The 13,097-nt window shown below is 42.0% G+C and overlaps 1 protein-coding gene across 1 annotated transcript in view; it reads right to left on the bottom strand.

Annotated features, from left to right (window-relative positions):
• ttll12 (tubulin tyrosine ligase-like family, member 12) overlaps positions 1 to 13,097 on the bottom strand; it is a 51,740-nt gene that overhangs the window by 15,882 nt on the left and 22,761 nt on the right. Inside the window, exon 7 of the mRNA XM_020601340.1 lies at positions 3,616 to 3,732. Coding sequence (XP_020456996.1) covers positions 3,616 to 3,732 — 117 coding nt within the window. The remainder of the gene's footprint in view (positions 1 to 3,615; positions 3,733 to 13,097) is intronic.

Genomic DNA, 13,097 nt, shown 5'->3' with positions numbered 1-13,097 from the left:
GAGGGATCAGCCTAGAACTACACGGGAGGACCTGGTCAATGACCTGAAGAGAGCTGGGACCGCAGTCTCAACGGTTACCATTAGTAACACACTACACCATCATGGCTTAAAATCCTGCAGCGCACACAAAGTCCCTCTGCTCAAGCCAGCACATTTCCAGGCCCTTTTGATGTTTGCCAAAGACCATCTGGATGATCCATGGTCATGTGGTCAGATGAGACCAAAATAGAACTTTTTGGTATAAACTCCACTCGCCGTGTTTGGAAGAAGGATGAGTACAATCCCAAGAACACCATCCCAACCGTGAAGCATGGGGGTGGAAACATCATGCTTTGGGGGTGTTTTTCTGCAAAGGGGACAGGACGACTGCACTGTATTGAGGAGAGAATGGATGGGGCCATGTATCGCGTGATTTTGGGCAACAACCTCCTTCCCTCAATAAGAGCATTGAAGATGGGTCGTGGCTGGGACTTCCAGCATGACAATGACCCCAAACACACAGCCAGGGCAACTTAGGAGTGGCTCCGTAAGAAGCATTTCAAGGTCCTGGAGTGGCCTAGCCAGTCTCCAGACCTGAACCCAATAGAAAATCTATGGAGGGAGCTTAAACTCCGTGTTGCCCAGCGACAGCCCCAAAACCTGAAAGATCTGGAGAAGACCTGTATGGAGGAGTGGGCCAAAATCCCTGCTGCAGTGTGTGCAAACCTGGTCAAGAACTACAGGAAACGTCTGACCTCTGTAATTGTAAACAAAGGTTTCCGTACCAAATATTAAGTTTTATTTTTCTATTGTATCAAATACTTATTTAATGCAATAAAATGGAAATAAATTATTTAAAAATCTAACAATGTGATTTCCTGGAATTTTTTGTAGATTCTGTTTCTCCGATTTTTCATGACATGCATGTAAGTGGGAAAACTTGAAAAATCAGCAGTGTATCAAATACTTATTTGCCCCACTAACTTCTGCAAGTTTTGCTCTGTACTCTGTCAGCTCTCTGCAAATTGTTTAGATGTGTTTGTGTGTGTGTTGGAGCACCATGGAAATGGACAGTTTGACCTGGCTTAACTCCTGTTATTGACACTGGATAAACATTCTACAGAATAATCCCTAGAGGAAAAAGGAATGTATGATGGGAAACTGAGAACTTGGCATAAACAACAGGATGGGAGTGTACAGGGGGTGAGCAGTTAAAAAGTAGTGCATTGTATTGAGACAAGAGCAAGAAAGGAGCTGGCCGAGAGGGGAGAAAGGAGAGGACTGATTACAAAATGAACAATTCTCTTATTCAATACTTTTATTTAATTCTCTGCAGATAAGGTGATTCTATACCCTGCCTTATGAATTATTGTAATAATAAATTATCATTGGAATCGTAGTGATTTGTCTGTGACTTAATTTGGGCCACCGACAGACTTAGACACTATAATACCTCAATACCATTCATTTTTCAATACCGTTGCCCAGTTTTGCAGCCCGGACTAAAAAGCAGCATGAGGCCACCTGTCACATCCCAGAGAAGGAGAGCTAGAAAAGAGCCTTTGATGTAAATATTCAATGTTTTTAAGATGTCATCCTATGACAGGTTGAGCCTTTCATGTTAAGGTTTAATATTTCTAACCTGACACCTTGTGACAGGTTGTGTTTATGCGAGAAACAAGATCACCTGTGTCAGTCTGAGTATCTGCAGAGGAGGCCAGGCTGTCAGCCACTGGTCTCGTCTTCTTCTCGTATCTTCACACAAGCGCCCCTGATCAACTCTGTTGCTGACTATATTGCAATTTCTCACTTCCTGTGATTGTCCACCCTGGCGTCCACCCTTGGTCACGCTTCTCTATTTTTGGGAACCCCGTGCAAACTGTACTAAACAACACGAAGCCTGGCGCCTCCTCACAGAGATCAGTACAAAGGAACAAAAAGTTGTTCACCTCACACTATTATAGAGTTTATTCCACATGTTGTGCTTTAACTATATTCTGATAATATTTTGTTTGCTTTAAACACTAGAAGGTCAAAGAGAGAGAGTGCAATAAGAGCATGTGAGACTAGAAGTTGCGTGGAGAGGGTATAAAAGCTGCTGCAGGAATTCTGTAACCTGCTCTGCTTCACAAACCAGAAATGGAGATATTGCTTGTTGCGAGTACTTTGCAATAAATCCTATGCCTCGTCAGGACATACTGTACCATCTATCGCCTATTTACAGGATGTAGCCAGAGGTGATCTGCAGCCGGTATTTGGTCGCTTTAAATACCTGCTGATTACTGGACCAGAGACTTTCTTCCATGCAAAAAAAGCTGGTGGTGAATATTTATGTGCAGTTCTTCTACATAAATAGCTAAGTCACCATCATTGTTGGAATGGAGTACATAACTGGCAGGAGAAGACAATACATGGGGAAAAAAAACCTCTCCTCTCATATACATGTACATACAGTATATACACGCACGCATACACACGTACGTACGTGTGTGTGTATGTGCGTGCGTGTGTATATATACAGTACAGACATCAGTCAGTTAGATTTCTGCCCTGCTTTTTGAAGGGGTTAAGTGGAGGTTGCTTGAATGGACTTAAAGCCAGCCCTAGTTTCACCTGCTCATGATGTATTCTGTATTCCTCCTTATAATAATGTATTTTGCCCCTCCTACAAAATGTGCCTGGTAACGCATGAAAGTGCGCTGCTCTGTGGTCACCAAAATAACAAAATACCATTGAACACGCCCATATTCACCTTGCGCCTGGAGTTTAGACACAAGTTTAGTATTTGTCAAGGACAGCCAAGAGTTGGACAGCAGCGATAGCTGGAGACAGTACTATAAACCTACAGAAGGAAACAAAGGTGAACATAAATTATACCAAGAAGAAAGCCCAAGCAGGCCCATGAACCACACTTCAGCACATCAGCAGCAATACTGCAGTTAAGAAAACCAGGAACTTTTCTGTGAATAAGGGAAGTTAGCAGACCCAATATGCTCGGCCACGTAGGGTATTATTGGTCTTGGTAGGGTATTATTTCTATTATCTACTGCAGACTATATGGGGAAAAGTAAACTAAAGTCAATGACAGTCCATTATGGATATACTATATACAACTCAACCATATAAATGACCTGGGTATGTAAACAGGATGTTGCAGAAGGGCTGGAAAGCACCCAGTGGTGTTTGCATCTGTTCCAGACAAGTTACAGACAACAGAAAAATCCTTACTACCATTATTAAACAAAAGTCAGATGTCTTGTTTTCTTGGTGCGATGGTCTCAAAGAGATTAATTTTTACAATGATATAAAAATAGATAAAATCGGAAAACCACTAAATATTTGGCATTTTTGCTTGCTAAACTGTTTCAGATTAATTTTGCAACTTTGTTTTAAATAAATGGCTGTACTTGCTCAACATTTCAGCCCCCAAAATATCTCACTCTAATCTCAGCAGTACAAACTATATCTTCTACACGTTCACATATTTACAATAAACACATCTCTGAAACAAAAACCAACCAAGATTACCATCATGAGGGACAATTTATTGCAGGACTGTTGGATATGACTGCATTAGTTTTAGCTTAATAAACTGACAACTGAGTACATGTGATTGTGTGTTGATTAATTGCTGACCTGTAGCCTTTGATGTGATTATAGCCCCAAATGATATCAGCCTCATCCTCTTCCTCCGTCAGTTGGAACCGTGGGTGTGTCAGGTTGTTTCTTACTTGTGACATTTCAGAGTAAACCCTGAAAACAAAGCACACAATAACAATTGGAATGTGGAAAATTCTGAAAAAAGTTTCAAAAGACATAAGAGGAAAGACAGTCTCCTCCTGGTGCCCACTTTGAGGTGGCTCGACCTGTGTGTGTGAGCAGATGTTCAGCATCATGAACATCAACAAAGCCAGTCACAGATCCATGTTAACTGACCAACACCTCAGATCTATCCTGAGAAGAGCCACAACAAAACTAACTCCAGACTTTGATGCACTGGCTAAAAAGGAGAGAGCCAAGCCAGTTTCATGATCTGGTTTCTACTTGTAGCTGAGTAGCTGCGAGGTAGTCTTAAGCATCCCTTAGATCAAATAAAAGCTACTTATGGAGTTAATGTCCATATTGAAAGCCCCTGGTGGTTATAGGCCCCAGGCTTTATTCCCACATGAAGCTGTCCACACGAGACACGCCATGTTTCTGTAGGGATGTCTGATCTGCACAGTCTAGGCACTGTGGTCAAATATTTACTTGATGTGCAACACAATCTGTCAAAACAATGTCTAAACAGGGGTGGGCAAACTTTTTGGCTCGTGTGCCACAATGGGTTCTAAAATTTGACAGATGGGCCGGGCCAGGAGCAGAAGGATGGAGTGTTTGTGTGAACTAATATAAATGACATATAAAAGCCATTACATAAAAGGTTTTGGCCTTTAACGAGTAGCAAAGCATGAATATACAAGGCTTATTGTACAAATTGTTCTCCAAATGCATTTTTTTCATAACACAGTAGAGAATTAAACCTTCAGTTTCAGTGGGAACACGTTGGTCTGTTGTTGTTGGTCAAAGTCTGGAGTTAGTTTTGTTGTGGCTATTCTCAGGATAGATCTGAGGTGTTGGTCAGTTAACATGGATCTGTGACTGGCTTTGTTGATGTTCATGACGCTGAACATCTGCTCACACACACAGGTCAAGCCAAACATCTTGTGTGCTGTCCTCTGGAGGTTGAAAACATGGCTTCGTTAAGTGAAGCATAAAAGTCATTCAGTTTAAGAGAGTTGAACTTCTCCTTTAAAACAGTCAGACTGAAGATTGATTAGTTCCAATTGCAGCTCCTGTGGTGCTGTTTCAGGGTCTTGTGACAGGGGACAGGACACCAGCTGAAGTGACTTGTCTTTTTTTTTTTTTTTAAATCAGAGAACTGACAGCAGAATTCTCCGTGCAGGTCGTCCAGTGATTTGCTGTATTTTTTCGCGTTTCGGGCGGCCTCTTTCTGCATGGCTAGTGTAGGAAAATGGGCAAAAGATTTGTTTGAAATTGTTGTGCACAAACTGTAGCTTCACGTTCAGCTCACTCATGTGTTAAAAAAATGTCCACATCAAACGCAAAGTCACAAAGCCAGTTCTTGTCGCTCAGCTCAGAAAATTAGTCTGATTTCCCCATTAACTCCAAAAATGCGGTAATCTCCTCTCAACACTCGTTGAAACACTTTGCCCAAATCAGCGGACACGAAAGTGGTAAAGTAAGTCCTGGTGATCTGCATCGGGTTTCCTCCAGGAATGTAATAAACTGATGGTGCTGAAGTCCCCTTGCTCCTATAAAGTTAACAAGTCTTATGACTGGATTCACGACATGATTAAGCTGCAATACAGACTTGCACAGAGATTCCTGATGAATGATGCAGTGATCCACCATCTACTGGGGGAAACGCAGGTATTGTAGAGAAAAGGCAAAATGAATGAGGTTTAATGATAACATAACTTAACAATATAATTTGGACAAGTTCGGCGGGTCGGATTAAAAATCCTAATGGGCCGTAGTTTGCCCATGTCTGGTCTAGCTCATCAAGGAGTGACAAGCTAACACATTAACCTGTCATAAGATGACACCCAGACAATATTAATTTGATGCACTATGATAGGCAGGTGTCTACAGATGACACATTGAGGTCACCAGCATGGGCAGCCATCCAAATAACAGACTAATAATCGCTCTCCCTCACTCAAGGCCATTGGGGTCTCCTCTTGGTCAGCCTTGCTCACCTCTGCCTGTATCACCCTTATCAGCCTTCTATACATTAAAATAAAGCACACAGAGCAAATGATAACTGATAAAGCAAGCAAATTTTCAACTGAATCTGGCCCAAAGAGGCTCTGAACCAGCGCTCCTCTCCCTCCTGGCCACATGAGCCCTGCCAACAGCTAAGTACAACCTAGTAGCCTGATTTCTCATGAAAACCATAGTTATTACCAAACTAAAGCCTCTAACCTTAAAATTGAGTTCTTTTTTCTCCAGATTTGGAACTAAACCCCAGAATTTAGATCTAGAATCTTGTTCAAATTTAGGTTATATTAACTCATCTTCCATCATCGTTAACAGACTGAGTCATCCATTAAACCCAGTCATCTCTGTACAATGTACTGTGTGAATGGCATTTCTCATCCCTGTCGTTTTTCTGTACATACATACAGTATTGTAAATAAATTTATTTAGCCTATAACTGGCTTCATCATGCCATCTTTGGGTCTCTCCTATTTTCAGTCAATTGGTAACTCAACTGGTCAGAGTTAACTGCTTTCACATGAGACTGGATTAATTACTCTTAATGACTTAATCACAGTGTGATTGCACTCAAAACTATCTGGTGCTCTAATCTAAAGAGGTATTGAATAGTAATTATTAATATCCATGTTCATAAGTGTAGTCATTTCCGCTACATCTGGTAAAACGCTTCAGTGAACAAGTCAAAAATTACATTGTTAAAAAAGCAAAATTGGTATTAACTGTGCTGCTGATCATCAGCTATTACAAGTGCTCCCGACATTTAATATATGCACAGTTCAACAAAAACTTTAGTGCATTTATGTTTGGGTTTGGACAAGAATACGCCTAGTCAGACCACCTCTTTTTCCAAAATCAAATCTTATGTATCCTTAGTTTGACTATTTGAGTTTGCCTCACTACTACACACTGATATGTGTATTAAAATATATTTTAATGTGATCATCGTCTTTTACAACATTAAAGTGTAATAGAAAATATGCATTTATACACAGATCCAAAGTTTTACAGAATCATCAATACTGAATGATCAAGTCAGTAGCCCACAACTTGTAGAGGTCCACAGTATCAACAGGCTTGGACAAATCAAACTGAACACAAGATACTTTTTTAAATGACGCAGCTTAAGAATGCACCCACAACAGCAGCTACTATGTTATTAGTCGACCTAAAGCCTGACTGCTGTGACTGAAGGACAATAGCCCGTTTTACACAGAGATTGCGTCAAACCGATAAATAGGATAGAAAGGTTGTTATTGCCATTCTAGGCATTTACATAACAGAAACAAAATAAGTTACTCAAGTCCCAACAATGACATAATGAATAAAAACACCCTACAACCTACATTAGTAAAAAAAAAAAAACAAAAAAAAAAAACAGCTGAAAATGTACAACAATAATGTACAAGTAGCAATTTCATTTAAGGGCCGCGTTAATTAGTATCATAGCCTTGGGGAAGTGTTATGGAAACCATGTCACATGATAGACATGTAGTACTGATTATATGCTGATTGCATTATTATGTCTGAACTTGATGTTAAATTTTCAAAGAGAACACGAGTGAAAGATCGAAACTGTGTGTTTGAAGAGAAGATACATCTTGTCTTCTCTCTAATCTAGCTGTAACAATACACAATCAATAGACCGGAGGTGTGGGACAATTGCCACCTTTGTGACATATAGATGCTTACATGATGACTTTGCTTCTAAGCCACGTCCATCAGGCATACCTCCAACTACCGTATATAATACGTATATTGCATGAAGTGAATTTCTTTAGACAACTCTGTACCATTGTGCTTGACTTGTCTCCTTGCTGCAAGTAAATGATTTGATAGACAATTCCAGTGACTTCATTGCTTTATTCAAAGAAATTTTCTTAATGACTTGGTCCTTCGAGCTGGAGCCAAACATCCAATCCCTTGACCAGGTTTGGAACTGAAAACCATGCATGGGGGGAGGTTAGAGTCCTCCCCTAAGAAAGACCTCAGTCGTGTTCTTCTTCAAAGAACATTTTGACTACTTGTGAGGCCAGGATCTGCTGGACGAGCGGAAAGTGACGGGAGTTCGATAGAAAGAATGACTTCACTGGAATAGGTAAGAGAAAATTGTGTGAATGATGTATTATTAGTGACCAAACGGTGATGACTCGAATTCTGGACTGAAAGAAAAAAAAAAAAAGTGACGACCTTGTATTGTAACTCAATTTACTAAACAGAAAAACGAAGCCTAATAATAATAATAATAATATACAAACAGGGTGTGATCCTTCCTATTTTTGAGATTCTTTTTAACAACCCAAGTGAGAAAATAGGAACAAGCGGTTTTAAATAAACCAAAACAGTCCATAGCCTATGCGAGAAGGCTATAGGTAATAAATAACTCCATGCGCATGTTAAAAGAGGAACTGGTTGAAACACAACGAGACCAGTATGCAGTAACTGCGAGTTGTGTCGCAGTAAGACCAGTAGCTATAGCCTGTGAACTGCGTAGTGTTTGTCTATATTTGTGTATGTGTGAGTGCGACTGTGTGTTTAAATAAGTGTTTTTAAACAAAGGAGTTGGTAGTTACTAGTGTCTCAGAGATTTAAACAGGTAGAGGTTGTATCTTATGTTATTAACCAGCTATCTGACTGTGGAAACCTTACAGTGATAACACAAGCAGTACTTATCTGATAGGTCTTTTTTGCGCCATACAAACCGGATGGCTGTTGAGAGGGGAGCAATAATTTCACAATGGGGAATAATTGTTGTAAAGGGTCTCCACCAGAACTAAAGGGAGATACAAAGTACATGAAGCACAGAGATCCTAATAATGTCAAATATCTAAAAGAATGGGAAGAGAAATATGACTTTAAAGGACAACTAACTCCATCTGAATGTACTAACTTAGTCCAACAAATAGAGAAAGAATGTAAAAATGATAAAAAGAAACAGGAAAAGAAAGGACTAGAAGAAGCCAAAGAGTGGATAGTAGAAGCACATAAAAGAAAGATAGGCATTAAAAAAAAAAGCAGAAGGCACAGACAAAAGCAGCGTTGGTCCTCACAGACAAAGAGGATGATAACATAGTTGCTGCGGTACGCACTCAAGGCCGTTGCCCTCCCACTCCTTCCGCACCAGCGCAGGCTGCAACAGAGCCTGTAATCAAAATAGGTCCACCGCCATACCCTGATCCAAATGCAGCTGGACCATCACGAGGTCCAGTCTACCCTAACCTTGACCAATTAAAACAAAATGAGCCCGAAGTATCACCCTATAAACTTAGGAGTGATAACACATGAAGCATTTCTTCAGCCCTAAGTCACCAAAAAATGATCAGGTAAATGAAGGAGAGATATTGCCCATGATTGCAGTGCCAAACCCTACAGGAAGAGACAATGAACCTCCCACAATGTATGTCCATCGTCCATGGACAACTGAAGATGTTAAAAAAGCAACTGAGGTAATTCCACATCTGAAAGTTAAAGCTGCTTAGTTTGCCACAAACACGACTAATCTTTATAGGAGTTACAGTTTGAATGGTGCTGAATTAGAATGAGCCACCACACAGGTTCTCAGACCCGACTGGCACGTCGTCAGCTGCGACTGGAACCTGAACAATGCCCAAGGTCAACCACTCGAGTAGGACAATGCAGATCTGAATACACGCTTTAAGTCTCTGCTGACAAGCAAAATCCAGATATCAAGCATGCGCAAACTGGACTGAAGTTAACAGATGCTTATAAAAAGATGATGAAGATGCTGATCACTATTAAGCCAGACTGAAGGAGGCGTTTGATAACTACAGTGGCGTGTAACCTCCACAAAATGCAGACAATGACAGCCCATGTGAACAACAGCTAAAGAATGCCTTCTTAAAAGGCTGTCTTCCTCAAATCAGTAGCTTCATTACCAAACACATGATCGACCACCGTACGGCTCGTCTCACTAATACTCTAGACTATGCTAGACACGCAGAGCAGTATTTTAAATCCAAAAAAAAGAGGGAAAGAAAAAGGAACAGATGTTTGCTGTAGAAGAAGGAACAGTATTTGTCTTGGCAGAAAATAGAGGGCGCAGAAGAGGTAGGGGGAGAGCAGATAGTGATCACAATGTGTGCCACGCTTGCGGCAAATATGGACATTGGCCACGTGAATGCAGAAGTAAGAGAGGGAGAGGCAGACCAAATGAGGAAGTAGAAGAGCTAACATGACCAGACAAGGTTACAAAGAAAGCTTTAGGAAGTGAAACTGAGAAAGAACAAGTGCAAGCAAGAGAAGAGGAAGTGTTGTGTATGAAACTTGCTGAAACTCTGTTATACAGTGAGCAGGGACCTGAAATTACTCTCACAATTGGACCACATCAAGTAAAATTTCTATGTGACACAGGAGCTTCAAAAACTGATACACCCAGTTGATATACCAAGCATATCTCCATCTGAAGGTGCCATATTTGTTAAAGCAGCAAATGGGGGGGTGGGCTTTATTGGCCAGGTGTGTTGGACAAACGAGGAATTTGACTCTGGTACAGTGGGTCTAAATGTGTACGTACATATCAACAAAGCAAAGGAATGTGCATTAGGAAAATTACTTTTTACTTTTTCCAGGAGATTCTTAAGGAATTATGGAACTGTGCATAAAAAAACCCACAATTCAGCTGCAGGAACACAGTTCCAGTTTTAGTTCCTAGGCTATGATACATACCTTTTAACTCACCCCATTACAAACAGAGCCATTATTAGCCCTTGGGGTCCCCAGTCATTAACGTTGTCTTTGATCCCGACTGTGGTTTAGTGGGTAGAGCAGTCGTCTCCCAACCGGAGGGTCGGAGGTTCGAATCTTGGTACCTGCAGTTCGCATGTCAAAGTGTCTTTGGGCAAGACATTGAACCCCCCCGTTGCCCCCGATGGTTAAAGCCATTGGTTGAGTTGGCGCCGCAGATAGCTGCCTTGGTTCTGTACCGGAAACAAATTCCTTGTGTGTAACATACTTGACCAAATAAAGGCAAAGTTCATAAAAAAACAACTGTCTGAGCGAATACATGTAAAAGATGAACAGACAGGGCTAACAGCTACATGTCAGATAGGGTTATCTCATGTTTGTCCATGTAACCTGCTGTTTGCAGCCTTAAACATCGCAGTAGTACCCTGCAATGATGGGTACTTTGTACTCAGAGCACAAAGGCTGCAAAAGTTAACAGTGGTTGAAGGACAGGGCAGACCACATTACTGGTACAGTTTGGACCTGGTGACAACAGGACCTGCTTCTATTACAAATCCTCTGTTGGAGAAGGCTAAACAGAGAGTAATGCCACATTCTGTTTTCATAAAACCAGAAGATTTGCACTGCACCATGTACTATAAGTACACATCAGGACCGGAACCCAGAATGAAAAAGTTCTATTATTCCACAAGAGCACCCCATTGTCATTGGCAAAGCCAGAACACATGGAGTGGGCAGACGTAGACATATTTGTCATCACATGTGAGGAAGCCTGTGATTGGGAGAAAGTGGATGAGCACACAGAATACAATAAGGCATGGGTAACTCAGAACAAAACTGCAGTACATCTACAGGGAAATGAAAGACAAAATTTGTGACAGATACCGACTCTGACAAAAGAAGAAGAAACATTAGCACAAATACCTGAAGTGCTCTGGTCAAAAGGAGCTGCAGACATAGGATTAATAAAAGGGGTAAAACCTGTTAAAATAACACCGAAATCTTCATTTCGCCCACATCAGAAACAATATCTTCTAAAACCTGAAGCAGAAGCAGGGAAAGAACCTATTATTAAAGACTTACTGGAGGCAGGAGTCATAGTGGAATGTCCAGACTCCCCATGTAACACACTGCTATTCCCTGTTAGAAAGGCACCCCCTTCCACCAGCCGGCAGATGGTACAGGACTTGCAAGCAGTAAACAAAGTTGTTATCCCTAGAGCACCCACAGTACCTGATCCACACTCCTGAATGACCTAAGACCAGAAAGTACACACTTTTCTGTTTGTGATACAAGTAATGCTTTCTTTTCCATCCCTGTACATCCAGATAATCAGTTCTGGTTCACATTTACCTACAAGATGAAACGTTACACATATTGCAGGACCCCACAGGGATATTTGTGAGTCACCGACCTTATTCTCACAAGCAATGTCAGCAAATCTGGCAAAATTCACACCTCCATGTGGTAGTCAACTGATGCTATATGTGGACGACATACTAGTAGCCTCCAAGGACAAAGAGAGCTGTAAAATCGATATGCTGGCCTTATTAAGGTTTTTAGCTGAGCAAGGACATAAGGTAAATAAAAACAAAATACAGCTATGGACAACAACAGTCAAATACTTAGGGTACAAGTTCTCACAGTAGGGGAGACACCTAGATGAAGCCAGGAAGACTGCTATCTTGCAAGCACCTAAACCACTGACCAAAAGACAAATGATGTCATTTTTAGATTAAACTTCTGCAGAAGCTGGATTTCTAACTATGTTGGGGACAGTGCCTCTGCACTGGCAGACCGGGCTGGTGGTCCCTCTTTTCAAGAAGGGGGACCGGAGGGTGTGTTCCAACTATAGGGGGATCACACTCCTCAGCCTCCCCAGAAAAGTCTATGCCAGGGTACTGGAGAGGAGAATTCGACCAATAGTCAAACCTCGGATTCAGGAGGAACAACGCGTTTTTCGTTCTGGCCGCGGAACACTGGACCAGCTCTATACCCTCTTCAGAGTGGCGGAGGGTTCATGGGAGTTTGCCCAACCAGTCCACATGTGTTTCGTGGATCTGGGAAGGCATTTGACTATGTCCCTCGCAGCGCCCTGTGCTACGGGGCCCTTTGCTAATGGCTGTGCGGTCCCTGTACAACCGGAGCAGGAGCTTGGTTCGCATTGCCGGCAGTAAGTCAGACTTGTTTCCAGTGGCTGTTGGACTCTGGCAGGGCTGCCCTTTGTCACCGGTTCTGTTCATTATCTTTATGGACAGAATTTCTAGGTGCAGCCAGGGGCCGGAGGGAGTCCGGTTTGGGGACCACAGGATCTCGTCTCTACTTTTTGCAGATGACGTTGTCCTGTTGGCTCCATCAAACCAGGACCTCCAGCGTGCACTGGGGCGGTTTGCAGCCAAGTGTGAAGTGGCTGGGATGAGAATCAGCACCTCCAAATCCGAGGCCATGGTTCTCAGTCGGAAAAGGGTGGCTTGTTCCCTTCAGGTTGGTGGAGAGTTCCTGCCTCAAGTGGAGGAGTTCAAGTATCTTGGGGTCTTGTTCACGAGTGAGGGAAGGATGGAACGGGAGATTGACAGGCGGATCGGTGCAGCTTCTGCAGTAATGCGGTCGATGTACCGGTCCGTCGTGGTGAAGAA

The sequence above is a fragment of the Monopterus albus genome, unplaced genomic scaffold (genome assembly GCF_001952655.1).
Source record: "Monopterus albus unplaced genomic scaffold, M_albus_1.0 scaffold51.1, whole genome shotgun sequence".
Taxonomy (NCBI): Eukaryota; Metazoa; Chordata; class Actinopteri; order Synbranchiformes; family Synbranchidae; genus Monopterus; species Monopterus albus.
The sequence above is the reverse complement of the archived record's forward strand: the minus strand, read 5'-3'. Positions and strand labels throughout refer to the sequence as shown.